The 17931-nt window shown below is 35.5% G+C and overlaps 1 protein-coding gene across 7 annotated transcripts in view; it reads right to left on the reverse strand.

Annotated features, from left to right (window-relative positions):
• Positions 1–803: 803 nt before the first annotated feature.
• The window catches only part of LOC137250502 (inactive dipeptidyl peptidase 10), a 768065-nt gene continuing 750937 nt past the window's right edge, over positions 804–17931 (reverse strand). For all 7 annotated transcript variants that reach the window (XM_067783411.1, XM_067783412.1, XM_067783413.1 and 4 more), the window contains exons 10-13: positions 14859–15053; positions 14482–14642; positions 14154–14359; positions 804–11025 (exon numbers count right to left, since the gene is read on the reverse strand). In XM_067783411.1, coding sequence (XP_067639512.1) covers positions 10885–11025; positions 14154–14359; positions 14482–14642; positions 14859–15053 — 703 coding nt within the window. In that variant the 3' untranslated portion in view covers positions 804–10884. The remainder of the gene's footprint in view (positions 11026–14153; positions 14360–14481; positions 14643–14858; positions 15054–17931) is intronic.

A 17931-nucleotide genomic window follows, 5' to 3' on the forward strand; every position in this document is an offset into this window, starting at 1 on the left:
GTGGTCCCGGGTTATAGCAGAATGACATGCAACTATCTAGCGGATTTATTAGCGCGCAGATGTCGGATCTCATCATAGTGCTTTATATCCCTCTGGGAGGTGGGTTTAAAATAAGTATTTCTTTGATACGCTTTAAAGGTTTGTAACAATTAAGCAAAAACAGTCTGTTCAGCATTTCGCTATGCTCTTTAATACTGATTGCGACTCTATGTAGACGGTGTGCAGGGGTCATAGAAATACATCCCGCGACAGATCGAAGTGCAGCATTTTGGCAGGCCTGCAACCTATTCCATTACGCGTTTTTAAGACCAGTCGACCAAACTGGTGACGCGTAGCACATGAGCGGCAGACCAATTTAGTAAGCAACGTTTCCTCATCTTTTCCTACAGTTACGGTGGCATGCGCATGAAAGTGGGAGTGTTATTGAACGTTACCCCCGTGGACTTGGTCGGCGATAGTACCTGGTCGCGCGAGGTGAAGAAACTAGAGAAAGTCAATAGTCATAAGGTCAAACGGAATTTTCAAAACGATCATTGAGTCAAATTAAAAAGGACATAAAGAAAAATGGCCGTATAGCCATTTTACCTTATAATCACTTGAAGTGGACATTGATCCTTTGTCACCCCACCATATTTTCGCCTCCATAATTTAGCTTATTCACGTCATACCTGCTAGATGGAAAATAATAGTGAGCTTTCTAGGCCTCACTTCAATTTTACTTACTGCGTTCTGCGCCTGTTCGCTCTTTCAAAATTCCAAAGTTCAAACGTACATAATAATAACATTCGATTTATGGGTTGTCTTTTATAACATATCAGTTTTAATATTTATTTAATGTTTAGTTACTATAAGTTTTGTTGCGTTGTTTCTTTATATATCAACTGCTCGGTGGAATATTACCTATCTCGGCTGCTGTTTCGATAAGCCCTATTTCAAAACTTGTTTCAAAAGCGCCCTAGCTAAGTCCAATTCAATTCGTTTTGACATTAGCCGGAGTGTTTATGAAAAAAGTTCTGAGATAGGGCGTTCTTCAACCGAAGTCTCTTGATAGGGCGTTATTCATATAATTTTTGAAATAGGGCGCTTTCGAAACGACAGCCGAGATATGGTGATATTCCCCTCCGCATTCGGCATTCAGTTTCGTTTTTATTACAATTTGCATAACATCATTTTTTAAATTTTATTTATTTAATTAATATATGTCTATGTCGAGTTCTGCAAGCACATAGTTATGTACATACACCTAGTAAATATCCTGCCTTATACCAAGGTGTGTTTACAGTTATAGCACATTTATTTCCAAATATCTTACGAGTATTATAATTGTTGAACAATTTTTCGTAATTTGCCAAAATACTTCATATGGCGTTTTTTATTCCGAAAAGCTGGTGTTACCCTCACTCTTGAATTGAGTTACATGGTGCCCTGCAAAATGCCCGAATTAGTATCGATACGCTTTTTCAGCGTGAATGAGCACACAAGCTTCTGAGAGAGCTGAGGAAAGGTAACAGGGTGACACTAATTTTTGAAAAGAAGCCGCCATTAATTTTTTTTTAGTTTTAATGTCTTATTCAAATAACAGATCAAATATTTTAAATTGAAATCAATAGTATTTTTTATTTAATTTAAATTAAGGTAAACGAGTGATTTCAATAACATGCTTGTGGGTCGCATACGCACAGGCGTGAATGGGTTAAGGGTGTATGCATTCGGTTTATGCATTAGGGACGGCAGAACTGAACTTCGAAACCAAATCAATTCGTTATTTTGTTTTTAATTTGCTTAATTTTTGCTTTTTCTTTAGAATATAATTAATTATAATTATACCAGTGGCAACTAACAAAAGTTCGCAAATTAATTTTTTAAAGCTTTTTTTTCCAAAAAGACCAAACAAACTAACACGGTTTCTTTGGAACACCCGATTAAAATCAAAAATATAAGAAAAACCACAAAGCAGTTAATGATTAATGACTTAGACCCATAAAGCTACCGTTGTGATACCACGTGGATCTCTCCCCTACTCAAACCAACAGGTCGATTCAGCAAACGTCAGTAATTTCTTAGGTTCCAACTTAGCCAGATCACAAAGATCATCAAAGAAGGGAGATTCCAGAGATTTTTCCACTTGTGCCAAAGCGCAGGATACTCGCACAGAAAATGCTTGACTGTTTCTAACTCCTCTTCGTCTTTGCAGCTCATGCAGTAATCATTGTAGGGGGCAACCAGCAGTTGTGCATGCCTCCCGATTGCTATGTGGCCGGTTATAAGTCCAACCAACAGAGATATGTCACCCCTTTCAAGAAATAGGGCATTTCTCGTGCGTCTTGCGTCCCATTCAGGCCACACGAGCTTAGTGTGGTAGCAGGATTCAAAGCTGCTCCACACACCCGCTTCCCTAAGGAAAATCCATTTCAAAGTAAGCTTACAGGGAGCGAGCTACATGCTCAATTCCTTCCAGGACGACGAAAGCGGAACGGATGTGCCCCCTCTTGTAAGTTCGTAAGCCATCTTATTGTCCGGTATATATATTTTTAAAGCTGTGTTCTATTTTACTTAATATTTAAGAGTTAAAGAGTATAATGCCGGTATACATTTTTTTTAAATTGCCCGACGATGATGACGTGGCAATAAGCCCGTAAATGTTATACCCTTTTCAGTTTTCCCCGATAAACAAAAAAATAAATATTCATTCAATAAAAATTACTATTTACAGGTGTTAAGCCCTCAGCGGGTTAGGGGGTTTAGAATAAATCCGCGGCAGGTATGCCTGTCATAAGAGGTGACTAAAATACAAAACTGGTTCAAAGGGTTTTGTAGCGCAACCCTTTCAAGGGGTTGCCAGCGCGCTATATATAGCTTCTCCAACCTAATTGCCAACCTCACCTACACGTGGCGAATCCTGTTTCTTTAACAGCCGAGGCTCTGGCGATCCTTTGTTCCTTTAAAATATAATAAAATAAAATAATACATATAAATTTAAACCCGATCTTTGCGAAAAATTGTAACAAGCAGTTGTATTTAATGAAGGATGTTTTACAAATAAATAAATGAACTTCCGGAGTTACGGTATCTTCAGTGTTCAAAAGCATTATGTCGCGATCATGTTTAATTGTATGCATTCATAGCAGTGGTCGGCGCGCCATAGCTCAATTGAGCCAGACTTGCTTAACACATATTCGTACCCTGCTCTCACTCAAATTCTAATGGGGTCAACACACGGTCAAACTCATTTTGATTTTCACAAGTCAGCAAGAGTCATATATATGTGGCTAATACTAAACTGTTTTCACTAAAACATCGAAATTGACTATTAACTTTGACTCACTGTGTGTAGACTGTATAATAACTTCCTTTGAGAAATATTTCGAAGAATATTTTTTTTTAATTTTGTAATTGCTTGGTTGCCGCATCTGTATTATCTTAGAAAATATAGTTTTTGAGCGAGGGATCGCCACTATTTTTGCGCTATTTGCCGTGCCTAGTCGATTTGACAAACAGAGCTTCCGGTGCATTTAAATGTAAAAATTTTGGTTATACATCGAAGCGAGTACATCTTGATGAAGAAAGGGACTTGAGAATTTTTTTTAACTTTCATGTGCGTTTACATGTAAAAATAGCAAAGAGACTTGGGAAAATTTCAAATTATTTCTGAATCAAAAATTAAATAAAAAAAAAAAAAAACTTTGATATACATAATTGTTTTTAACAATACGCCATCTTCATACTGCTATTCCACTTTCAGTTTTCTACATGCTCTCGCTCTCACTAATACATATATATTTTCATTTTTCCGACCACTGGTTTATAGTCTATCATATACTGAGCTGCTCGTTGAAGTGCATTTCGTGAAATGCCGCTCGTTAAATGGGCTTTATGTTTATGACTGGTGCAATTCGTTTGCAGGTAGAAGTCAGTGATTATCATTTGTCGGGGCTGATTTTGTTTTGAGCTAGCATCAGCTACCTTTGGTTTGTTCGTTTTTTACCTATGTATATTATTTTGAAGGGTTAGAAAGTCACGTCCAACACGATGTTTGATAGTTCGTTTATGATGCCTGTTTAGAATGTTTTCTGTTTATATACTAGGGCTTTGGTTTTCATTGAAATGCATTTGTGTCCAAATATGTGGTTTGCAAAATTCGACGAACTTTTGTTAATTGCCGTATATGGCAATTAAACACTTTTATTATTATTCATAAATATTTTTATTTGTTTTAAATTTGCATGATTCAATAATTAAGCTGCTATGGCAAAACAATTATTGATATTATAAATTCTTTTAGTGCTATTGGTGATTGAAGAGAAAATTTATTTATGGTTATTTATTTGAAAATAAAAATAAATAACTCTTTCATAAAAATTTTTTGAAATTTTTATAATAATAATAATACACAAAAGTTTAGTTATTAGGTGATTTTTGTGTGTTAAGTAGTAAATTAACATTTTTTGCTTAATGTGTCACACAATAACTTTTATTTATCGCAAATTTATTAAATTTGTTTCAATTAGAATATTTTGTGGCATCACACAAATACACACTTAAAGCTTTTACTAGGTCTTATACGTAGATTTGTTTTCCTAAATATACATGTGTGTATGTATATTAGACATATGTACATTAGAGTGGCCCTTCGTTGTATGGAGAAAAAAGTGTTTGGACTTTCGATCGCACCCCTTAGAAAAATGCGTATAGCGAAAAAGCAAATATATACAAAGTCTTATGCAAATCTATGAAGATATAGAGATGGCGAAAGGAATTTGAAGTTCTGAAAAAAGACGAATTTTAAACATGTCAGGTGTTCATATTTCTTTATCCTAGCAATACCCTTTACGAAAAAAATTCTCAAAATTAAACAGAAGTCGATAGCGTTTTGAAACTTGCACGTTGTTCAAGTAAACTTCAGTGAGATGCAAATAAAAAGTTTAAACTTGTGTGCCTCATTGAAATCTTGCCATTCATCTATTTTATAACTATTTTATAATTTGACCAATTTTTTGTAATTTTAAATGCATGAAAGCAAAGTCAAGTCTAGTGTTATTGTTATTGATAACAGGAATCTCCAAATCATAGATCACACCCTTTGAGCTACAAAGACAAACAATTTTTATTCCCCATTTTATGGGTTTTTTGGCATATATTGTCGAAGCATAGTTTCCTTTGAAAGGAACCATCATCAACGCAAATATTTTCATCTTTAGGAATCGCATAAAATTTTTTATAGAACACTTCTAATAGCGGGCGAATTCTGTGCAATTTATCATCTGAAGTCTGATCAAGACAAAATTTGAGTTTGTGACGGAGAGAATGAAATCTTACTCTTGATATACTTTCACGAAAGCAGGGAATCTCCGTAGTTTTTGACCAATACATCTGTAATCGAGGGTAGCTAATTGTACCAATCATAATTTCGAGCGCTAAAAATTTATAAAACTCTTCTTTTTTTAAATTAACTGATTTCCCATTGTTCAAAAGCGAGACCTGGTTCGTTGTATCAACCACTTTTTCAACGAAGTCATCAGTGAAATACTCCAAAAAATATTCTACAGGTGTTTTAGGCATTTTTTTGGAATAAATTCCGTAAAACTTACATCTGGAACATGCCATGTCTCTTTTTTCCAACGGAACACATCAATTTTTTTAAAAGGCCCATCAGAATCGTGATCATCTACACTTGCTGTACAAGCTGCCAGATTATCTTCTTCAATATTTCCGACACTTATTTTGGGCGAATTTCGCCCAAATTGGGATGGACCAAAGAAATGTAAAAATTCGCCTTTTATACGATTTCACTACCTCAAAATATTTTTTGATTGGTCTAAAATATTGCACTACAAATTTTAGGGCTGCTTAAATGTTCCTGGGGGTGAGAGCATGAATCGAAACACTTTGGAAAATAAGGGCCAACCTAATGTACATATGTATGTATATGTATCAATATACTAAATACGTTTCACGGCTGTTTTAAGATTATTATTAATTTTATACTTAAATATTTTATTATTGTTTGTTTTTTTTTTTTGTTTTTGTGATTTCTTTGTAATGTAAATGTATTTATTTTATTTGTGTGTTTAATGTTAAAAATGGAAGCAATGTTGTTTTTTTTGCTAGAACGCATCATACATATTTCTGTTTCAATGCTTAAATTTTTTTTACTAACGGTATGCATTCTCCCTCTTATTTTTGTATTTGTGGTGAGCTTAGGACTATTTAATTTTTGTATTATTGTTACGATTATATGTGTATGTATCATAAGAATATTGAAACGTTCAAATAGTAAGGAATATCTGATTTTTTTTAATAACACAGCGTGTCACGAGATACAAGATTTAACATTTTATTTAAAATATGTTTTACTATATGTACAAGAGAGGAAGAACTAAAAAATGACACGATAATTACTTGAATTACAAAAACAAAAACAAAAAATTGGAAGAAAATTATAAAAATAAATTGGTTGAAAAGAATTGATTACTGATTAAAAACACACACAGCCAGCCACCCAAGGCGATTTTTTACAAGGTAATGGCAAAGCGAATTCAACCCAATTCGCTTTGCAGAAGAATTGACATTCTAAATAAAATTAATATTGATTTCGATTAATTGACATCTCGCTGTGCCAAGACGTTACTTGAAAATTATCTAGAAGAAGCTATGAGCTGGGAACACCACCTGGTACTGAATTCGTCTTGCTAGTTACTTCTGTTTCATCAAAAACCATCTGTATATATGTATAAAAACTCAAAACCAACTTGAACGGCATCGATGTCTTTCGTTGTTTTTTCGTTAAGTTTCAACCATAGTTTAGAAAGAAATTGTTTGGAAAAGTAATCGGTGCCACGAAAATTAAATTCTCTTTATCTTCGCACTTGCTTGAAAAAGATATCCAGAGATTCCATATATGAGTAGGAGGGTAGTGGAAGTGGAAGTGAGAGTGAGAGTAGTAGCTGAAGTGAGAGTAGTAATTGCATTTTAGTGGAGTGGGACTAGGAGTGAGAATGGGAGTGAGAGTTGGAGTAAGAGTGGGAGTGGGTGTGGTAGCGAGTGTGGGAGTGAGGTGGGGAAGGGAGTTAGAGTTTGTAGTAAGAGCAGGAGTGAGAGTTGGGGTGTAAATGGGAGTGAGATTAAAAATGGGAAGCGAACTTCAATTTTTGAATGTAGGCAAGCCGATTTGCAGGCAGGACAAAATAAGCAGGGTACAAACAGGATGTTCGTTTTTAGAAATCAACTAAGACTGCACGCAAATTCCCTTATTTTCAAGTAATACAAGCGAATGGAAGTGGATTTACATATATTAACAATGCTTAGGTTAACAACAACATACAATTTTTTGTAAACAAAGTATAAAAAACAAAATAGAAAAACTGAACTTCTAACGTGTCCTGTACAAACACTCGAAACAATTTCTTTGGAGACCTATACATTTTTCTTAAATAAATATATTTTCATTTTTGACGTTGTATTAAACTTTGAATACTTGAAAACAAGGTCACTTTATGTTTTTTAAAAAAGTTATTAGTTTTTCTCTACTTCCACATGAATCATGATGCATTTAATTTTTAAAACATATATGTCTGCGAATGTTACAAAAGCAAGTTTCTGACTTTATTTGGATAATCACCACACAATGCCCTGAATACTTTGTTTGATAAAATTATGGTTTGTCTTGAACTGAGGACGAAAGCTCGAAAAATCCAAATGATTTGTCCGGTATCAATGGTGAAATGCTCCGTAAAGAGGGTGACATTCGTCGGGGGGTACAACGCAGAAAATATTGTCAGGGACTGTGCTAATTGTTTTAACACATCTCTCGCTTTTTTTTAAATAAAAAAAGCTTTGCCCTCATAAATAAGTGGATAACCAGATCGTCAATATTATCACCGAAAGACTTGCATCAGGTAACTAGGCGTTTCGTGCTGTCCAATCTAATAGAGGAATTAAAATACTCCATAAATGACATCAAGAGGTTCATTGAAATATCCAAGTGATTTGAGTGGGAACAAACTAATTGCACAGTAACTGGATATACATTATAACTAATAAAATTCAATAAAAAGTGCTTCTAAATTGGACCTAGAGCGCTATTGAGCCCGGTTTCGCCGTCCGTGCAGCACAGACCCCAACCAACCTGGCACGAATTCAAAAAATTTCGGAAAATAATACCAAAATAGTCCCGAAACTATACCGCAAAACCACGAAATGGTCCAATCGTAAACTCGAAATAATACCGAAATAGTCCGTAAATTATCCAGGAAAAAATATCGAAACGGCCCTGTCTTGCACCCGATATACAACCTTATAATCACACTGAAATTAGTGAAAAAGTGAATAAGAACTTATTAATATTAACACATACAAACAAACACACAATATATTACATTTTTTATATTGTGGCGAATATTAGCAATTTCGATAAATCACTATGCCGCTAGTAAATAAATGCAATTTATTTACAATTACAATAATAACAGCAAAGTAAGCAATAACACATATATAAACAATAGCTAAGAGCGAAGAAGAAAGAGAAAATATACACATATACATGTACACAGCAATAAAGAGCGCATATTACTCAGCCATTTACACATATATGCATAAGAGCGCAGACGTTATTACTTATACATGTAAACAACAGCTAAAAGCGCAGAAATTATTACTAACATATATACACGCATATAATAAGGAGACAAACGTGAATACATAGAAGACAGAAACGAGAAATAAATAAGCAACTGTTCGAGAAGGTCTTTCGTGAAAAGTCTAGATCCTAGGAGAAATAGGCGAATGAGGCAACTGAGTGTATAAAGACAGCGCAAGTTGACGACTAATCAATCAGTTTCATTATAACACGCAATAAGTGAAGTATGCGAGTAATTTAATTCTGAAGTACTACTACCATAGAAGTGTTGTGAATAAAGAACATTTTGCTGTACTCAATCTTTGAATTATTTATTCGACAGTTCAGTGATTCGAACGGTAACAGAATTGCAGAATAATCGACAATCCTTAAAATTCGCTACAATATAAATTACATTTCATATACACACGCACACAACTACCAAATCTATAAAAAAGCTATTAATATATTAACTTTGAACAAACGTACATATATACATCTATTTAAAAATATAAATAACACAGTGTGACATTAAAAAATACCTGGCAGATCATACAATATTTCTAGTAAATCTCAAATGTCTAAGAATTACTGCATAAAAGATTTTCTCTGGACACTCCCAAAATCGTAAGTTATGGCCGAAAAACCGGGATTTTGTACTTTTGAATATTTGCGATCCTTTAATTTAGTTGACTATAACCAGACTTTCAGTTTCTCTCTGGATCGTATAAGAAGAGATTTAGAAGGACAAACGATATGTATTTTCCCCCTGGATCGTATAAGAAGAGATTTAGAAGGACAAATGATATGTATGTATATGAACTAAGAAAACATAACACAACTGTGAAAACTTTCCCAATGAACACATTTTTTTCACTATTTTTCGTGTTTTGTCAAATTTGGTGCTATATGTATGCACTAAATTATATGAAGGCTATAAACCCTGAACTGCATCAAAACTGGAAATTTATTATATATTTAATGAGTACTTACTTTCTAATATATGTTAAAAGCTGACTGAGTTATTCAAATTTTAATGAAAACAAAATTTGAAAAAAAAAAAATGCACCAAAGTTCACAAAATCCGAAAAAAAGTGAAGAAAGTGTGTTCATTGGGAACTTTTCAGAGTTGCGTTATGTTTTCCTAATTGATATATATTCGTTTAGAAGGATTAAACCTCTTCTTGATACGATCTGCAGGGAAACTAAAAATCGAGTTATAGGCTTGCAAGAGCCCAAAAGTACAAAAAACCCATTTTTGCTTGTATTCCTCGATTTTGTAGGTCTAGGACGAAAATCTTGTGTGCAGACATTCTTAGATCTGCGAGATCTACTTGAAAAATGGGATGACTCTTCAGGTATTTTCACTTTTGTCGTTTTTATAATACTGAGTAAATTTTTATATTGTTTCGGCCTTATATTTACATGAATGCTTAGGGAATGCACTTTCGAACGAGTATAAAAAATTAGTACATAAATATAATTAAATTTATTTATATTACACATACATAAGCACACATATGATAAAACGTTAACTCAATGTAATCACTTATTTAAATGAGTTTTTTTTCATTTATTATTTCCCATATATTTTTTTGTTCATTCCCTTTTTACTTTTAAATTCTTTTAAATTTAATTTTATGTTTTTATTTTATTACTCCTCCAGTTAATTGTCTAATTTATTTATATATGAATATTAATTTGTTAAGTTCTTTAAAATTTGCTCATTTAATCTGTTTATGCATAATTAAATAATCAGTCGCACAAATGAATCACTTTTACTTGCATTTTTCTTTAGTTGCACTCTAACAATTTCGTTTTACATTTTGTTACTAATTTTTACTCTTATTTAAAATACAAATTTTATGATTTATTTGCCTATAACTCACTTAACCGTTGGTTTTTCACATTATAATTTTTGACCCATATCCATTTATTTACTATACTATTTTTTTTTTTTTTTAGCTTTAAATACAAAAAACTTAATTTTACATATGTTTTTGTTATAAAATGCAAAAAATCCTTTTTTCATGTTTTTGCCTTAACTAAACTAAGTAAATAGCGTCACTTTCTCGCTTTCTTCTACATACAAACACTTACCCCGCTCTGCCTTACCTACACAATTTGACAACCCGTACAATTTTGCTATCTTCTATTTTTATTTAATGTTATTTTTTCGCTTGCGTTCAGGCTTCTTAAAATAGATGCTATACTTCCTAGTTTTACTAGTTGTTGTTGTACAAATAAATTTTTCTATCGAGCATGATTAATTATTGTTTGAACACAAACAATCCCGTCGGATCCCAATCGTTATCGTCATTGGGGCCGAAACATTCATCAAAATACCATTCCATTGTTTTGTAGACGTGACTTAATGATTTTCGCATTGCATGATCCTCATCAGGATAAACCTAAGTATGAAAAAAGAAAAAAAAAATACATGTCAACAAAATAAGCAATAGAAATAAGTGATAATCAGTCATACAATAATCATCATCATCATTATAAATTGACGCCTAACCGCCGAGGCGATTTTGGTCGTTTCATAACAAGTCACGCGATAGCTGACGCCAAATGGGAGTACCAAGAGAGGTCAAGTTTCCTTCCACCTGCTTCTCCCAACTCGGTGGGGGTCTCACCATTGCTCTGCTTCTAAACTGCGTTATCGACCGAAATACTTTCTTGGCCGAAACGTCTTCGCCCATTCGCATAATATGACCTAGGCAGCGAAGCCTTTGGGTTTATGTTCGATGCATTATCGTCATTTCTGCGTAAGGCTCAAACATATCATCATTATACAGCCTTCGATAATCGCCGTCAACATCACGTACAGGACCATAAATATTCCAGAAAACTTTTCTCTCGTACACCCATCCTCTCTTGATACCGTCCATGATTACACGTCATACATCAGAATAGGAGGTATGATGAGCGAATTGAACAACGTAAATTTTGTTCGTCGAGAGAGAACTTTGCTTCTCAATTGCCTACTCAGTCCAAAGTAGCGCTTGTTAGCAAGTGTTATTCTCCGTTTGATTTCCAAGCTGGCATTGCTTTTGCTGTGAATGCTGGTTCCCAAACAGACGAAATCCTTCACTCTTAAATTTATAACCATCAACATTGTCTTCGCGGCCAAGGCGAGAATTGGCCAACTATTTCGTGGATGATAGTAAGTACTTCATCTTGTCCTCATTTACCGAAAGACCGAATTATTTTTGTTCTTTATATATTCCAGAAAGAAAGAGCCCACAACGCGTTTTTTAAGGCCATAATATCATCACTTTTTAATTCCGCTGCTATAATCATCTTCTCCAGCATTATGTTAAGGAAATCGCACGAAAGGGAGTTGCTTTGTCTTAAGCCCCGTTTAGTTTCGAATGGCTCGGCTTTTCCATCATCCGCGATTGGGGTATGGGGTTCGTTTTCTTCCTCGCTAGCTAGCAATGAAGAGAAGTGTTCCGTCCACAAGTTAAGTAAACTCTGTACGTCAGTAACCAAGTTTCCATCATCATTCCTGCAAGAATCTCCCTAGGTCTAGAAACCTTCTGGCATCCGCCGGATTTTTCGGTAGAATTTTCAGGCATTATTCCTACCAGCCAGCATCTGAAGCATATCATACAAAACATATTCATGACGTTATTGTATGATATCACATCGTAAAATAGCCAAGTCGTATCAAATAATGTGTAATCTTCAAATCAGACAGCATCATGTCAGATCGTATTATATTACTTGCATACAGTGATATTATTGTACAATAACGATGAATTATATTATATTATACTATTATATAGCCACGGTATATCAAATGATATAATATCATCAAATCAGACACCATACTTTTAGAACATATTATATCACACTCACACAGAAGAAGGTATTAAGCAAATTTTATAAAATACAAGTTCTAGCTTTGTGCGAAGTGCGTTACTTTTAAACTTACTATATAGACAGTCATTTGCAATACTCAGATTCAGTTCTTAACTTATTTCAATGTGTATTAGTAAACGGGCTCAAAATTACATCAAAACTCGGATTTTTTATCCATGAAACAACAAAATGCTCATATACAACGCTACGTCCTTTACTATCATATCATTTTATGTATATCAACGTACTATATGACTTCCTTTTAAGACAGCACGTCCGAAAGGGGTAAGGCACATAAACCGAAGCGGGAATCCTTTGCCGATCTCTTTCAGTACCGCTTACATGGAGGAAAATAGTTCGTCATATTCGTAAATCAAGCAGAGAGTTGCTTGTCTTCACTAATTGCGGTGCATTGTGTGATATCATTATACTTCGCACCACAAGCGCGTCAAATATGCTGTATCACATGGTTTTACATCAAATCGTATCAATCTTTATCAAGCATCACTATTGATATCGCGTCACATCTTCTGTTAACATTGCATATCATATTATCAAATCAGATCGCATCAAGTTGAATTATACCATTATCGTATCGCATCAAATTATATCATATCATGTTTTAAAAAATCTTTTTTTTTACTCGTACAGTAACAGAAACAAACATCCACATCATATCAAATCAAATCATAGCAAAACTAATTTGGTATAATTTACATGGCCCTTTTGAAACATTGTGAAGACAATTGTTTAACATGTTACCACTTCATTTTAATCATGTCACATAATTGTTTATCATACGTGATAAATATCACATATTTGTATCATAATATCATATCTTAAGACATCATGTCTTATCAAAGCAGTCCACGAAATCGCATCAAATTGGATGGCATCAATCACATCAAAAAGAAAGTTACATCATTCCGGTGATACATGTTTGAAAATTTTAGATAGCAATCCTTTCACTTAATAGCACATCATTTAAATCATATGGTATCATATTTTATCATACGTGATATGCCATCATATGAGTCTGTATAGAGCATATAACATCGCATCATGTCATCTCATATCATACCATGCAATCAAATCAGATCGTGTCATGTTGACTGACACAATATTAATACCGTGTCAACATAACGCATCATATCATATCAATTCAGATCGCAGTTCAGTACAATGTTCCAAAATATTATTGAGTTGAGATTGCCACTGTAACTAGTGGTACATTGTTACCAACAATGCAATAGATCATATTGTAACGCATCATTCTATTGCAATTAAGGTCAAGTCGTTATTACAAAGATACCAGAATACCATATCGTATAATATATTGTTATATTAAGTCATATCTAATGACATAACATCACACTATTTCAGACTTATAATGTTATTTACATGGTACGATATACCTTTGCGAAGAGTGCACTGAACTTCCAACTTTTTAAGTGCTTCTTTCAATTTTTCCTTCACATTTCGGACTAGTTCACATAATAATATATCAGATGGCAGTAAAAAATGTCATATCGTGGTTTCATGTTAAAGATGCATTTGCTAGTTATTATTATCATAAACCAAACGTCAAAACCTAACTATACATTTTTTTATTTATCTACATCCCTCATGCATACCCATTTACACAGTTGCTTTACGTAGAATAACTCACCTGATGTCGGAATTTCACTTGCTGATCCACCAAAGCACGCACCAACATTAATGTGTGCTCCTGATGCACCAATCGATCCGCTGTGCCATGAATTAACATTAAATTACGACCTTTTATATTACCAGCTTTCATAGTTAAATCCGCCTCTTGTAAGGCACGCAAATAATCACCCTTCATCGGGATATAACGTTCAGTGAAAAATGAGTCTGCAGAAAAAATAATAAAATTGTGAAAATTCTTAGATTTGTATGTAAAGGTTAGGTTGTATAAAAGTAATAGAAAATTAGTTTGAAATGTAACTGTGAGATATACATATAAACAGACTTACAATGATAGCCAAAAGAGACAATTGGATTTACGGCCACAGCGCATTGCAGCACCTGATGCGAATCATCAATAAGCGTCATTGTCGCCGCATAGCCACCATAACCCCAGCCGTAGGCGCAAATACGTGACGGATCAATGAACTTCAAATTATCGCGCAGGTAACTAAAATAGATAAGCCAATAGGAAAGAGTGGAAAAGTAGAGAATATCGTAGTAAAAACGTATAATGCAGTGTTTTAATGAGTTGAAGCGTTGTGATTTGATTTTAAGTGCATTTAAAAATTACATTATGTATTGTACTCTAACCGCATATATATATACATATATATGTAAGTCCGCTGTGTGGCAGTTTGTGTGCAGGATTAGTATTGATACTTACGTTAGTACCCCAAGTTGATCCTCCACTTCGACCGTGCCCAGTTTGCCATGCACTTGTGTACGCAAAAGCTCGCCTTGAAAGCCACTGCCACGACCATCAATTTGCGCCACAATCATTGAACGTTGACTGCTTAAATACCAGTTCCAGTCCACTTGATACTTTTCGGTGACTAATTGTGAGCCAGGTGCAGCATTGCTGGAATTCGAAGAGAAAGAGAAGGTAATTTAATATTTTTTGAAAACAAACTACGATGGGAAGTAAAAAAGAAGAGCAATTCCCTGTATGATCATAGTGTGAGGACCAAATATAAACCATTAATTTGGCCCACACAAAACCACCGCCCCACAACACAGGATCAGTAACACAGACAACGCAACACAAATAAAACTCTACATAAGAACACGATCAGCACCATATCCAATACAACACGAAACACAAACAAGTCTCACAACATCACTAGCGCAACAAGTTGCCGCAACACTCCACAGCAACACTGTAATCATGGCAACGCAACGAACTAAGCTAGCAACATCAAGAGCATTTGCTATGGAAAGGGTAACACAACAAGCCAGCAGGCAGTCAGCACGTGATTGCAGTTGCGACCGGAGCTACTACTGAAGCGTTCTGGAAGGCATATCGGTTTTAACCATTGCAAGCCAGTGCCTTTCATAGGAGAAATTCGTGGGCTGATAATTGTGGGTAAGCTGGTTTTAACCGCTCTACAACGCTTTAGACCACGCTCGCTCCCTCGTAAGCAAACGTCCTCCACCACATCGTGATCCCACGCTCGGGCAACCGTCAACCGCGGCAGAAGTACGTCGGCATCCGCAGTAGAAGTGAAATGTCAAACGTGTCTGTACCGAGGCTAACGGATCTCACCTAACTGGACGCGAAGTCCGATCGTCACCTGAGCAGCAATTGAAGGGCATCTGAAAGGCGTGGGCTGAGGATTGTGGGTAAGCTGGTTTTAACCGCTCTATAAAGCTTTAGACAGCGCTCGCTTCCTGCTAAGCGAAGGCCCACAGCGTCACGAATCCGCGCATCACCGCCGTAAGCCTCGGCAGAAATAGCCTACTAAAACATACGACGTTGGCCACAGCAGTGTCACGCAAGCATACGACGTTGGCCGCAGCAGAATTACACGAGCATACGACGTTGGTCACAGAAGAGTCACGCGAGCATACGACTTTGACCGCAGCAGAGTTACGCTAACACACGGCGTTGGCCACAGCAGAGTTACGCTAACATACGACGTTGGTCGCAGCAGAGATACGCAAGCATACGGCGTTGGCCGCGGCAGAATCAGGCAAACATACGACGCTGGCCGCAGCAGAATTACACGAGCATACGACGTCGACCACAGCAGAGTCACGCTAACATACGACGTTGGCCGCAGCAGGGCGGCGCAAACATACGACGTGAACCATACCAGAGCTACACTCATGCAGATGCACCCACATAAGCCGCAGCAGAGACAGTGCAGTCGCTAATACGCTGACGCAAGGCGTCACTGAGATACATTTACACATACCCAGGCAGCGACCAGTAAGGCGTCCTAACGGAACGCTCCTAACGGGACGCGAGAACCGTTCGCCCACCACTAATGATATAGCAAGCATCAAACGAAGTGAAGAATACATACACATCTTTTTTATTACATTTACACAGTGTTAAGCTCCGCGTCAAGTTATACAGACGTGAAAAGAAATATCCTTGAGAACGGTTATCGCGGAATAACCGAAATATATTGGAATAAATTAGTTAAAAAAACCTGTGGTTTTATTCAACGTAGTTTTATTGACCTCGAGCCAGCTAAAGTTCAACATAGTTTATATTATAGTTTAAGGAGTTAAAGCAATAAAGTGAATTTTATATGAAAACGATTTCGGGGCACCGAAATACAAAGTTATTATAAGCGAACCTTGGACACGGCGAGTATGTCCCACCACTTATTGAAGAAGCACCGGGGCAAGGAAAAGCTTCGTTACAATAGTGGTAGCGCTACTCTGCTAACTAGTTGGAGAGTAACGTAAGGTTGTCATGTAACTGTGAAATGAAGTTTAAAGAAATTAAACCTCAATAACTCTAAGTTAGAAATAAGTTTGTGAAAAAGAAAATATATAAAATACGGGCAAATTATTGGCTTCTCACGCCATGTTTCAGATATTTTTTGGACTTAAGCAGTTTCTCAAAAATTTTCAAATAAATATTTCATCTCCTATGCGCTAACCGGTGTTCATGTTTTTATAATATGTACCAGTTAAATATGTGTATATTGTGGCGAATATTAGCATCACTATGCTGTGCACTGTGTTAGTGAATAATCACAACAACAAAAACATTAAAGCAAGCCACACTTGTAAACATGAACATATGAATCATCATTTTCACACATACGTACAAGGCAACGAAGAGATATCTCACACACGTGATATCATAAGTCGAAGTAGTTACTTACACATTCACACGCATATGGCTATGGGAGAGGCATGGACTACGGATATACATGTCATGTATATAGCTGGTAACCAAGCATGAGATACAATTGTTCTCGAACACATTTTCGCGAAATCACTAGACCTTAGGAGAAATGGGTGAACTAGGAAAACTAGAGTATAAAAGCAGCGCAAGCTGAGCAATCAGTAATCAGTTTGATTTAGATACGCTATTAGCTGTGAAGTGAAGTATAATTGTGAAGTAATCCCAAAGTAATCTAAATAAAGACCAGTTTGCCATACTGAATATTGGAGTTATTTATTCGACAGCTCTGCGATACGAGCGTTAGCAGAAGATGCACAATAACCAGGATTTTCACAGAATTCGTTACAGTATGCATAACAGTTAACAATATAATTTATTTTTACACCGAAAACAGTTGACTAGTAGCTAGTTGACAAGTAATGCAGAAATAACCACCTTTGACTATTTTTCTGCCATAGCCATACAAAACTGCACCTTTTTCAGATTTAGTTCAGAAAGTTGCAATTGAAGTTCAGAAAGTTAAAATTGAAGTTCAGAGTTTTCCATTGAAGTTCAGAATTTTCAATTGAAGTTCAGAAAGTTGCAACTGAAG

Source organism: Eurosta solidaginis, chromosome 4, assembly GCF_040869045.1.
Source record: "Eurosta solidaginis isolate ZX-2024a chromosome 4, ASM4086904v1, whole genome shotgun sequence".
NCBI lineage: Eukaryota > Metazoa > Arthropoda > Insecta > Diptera > Tephritidae > Eurosta > Eurosta solidaginis.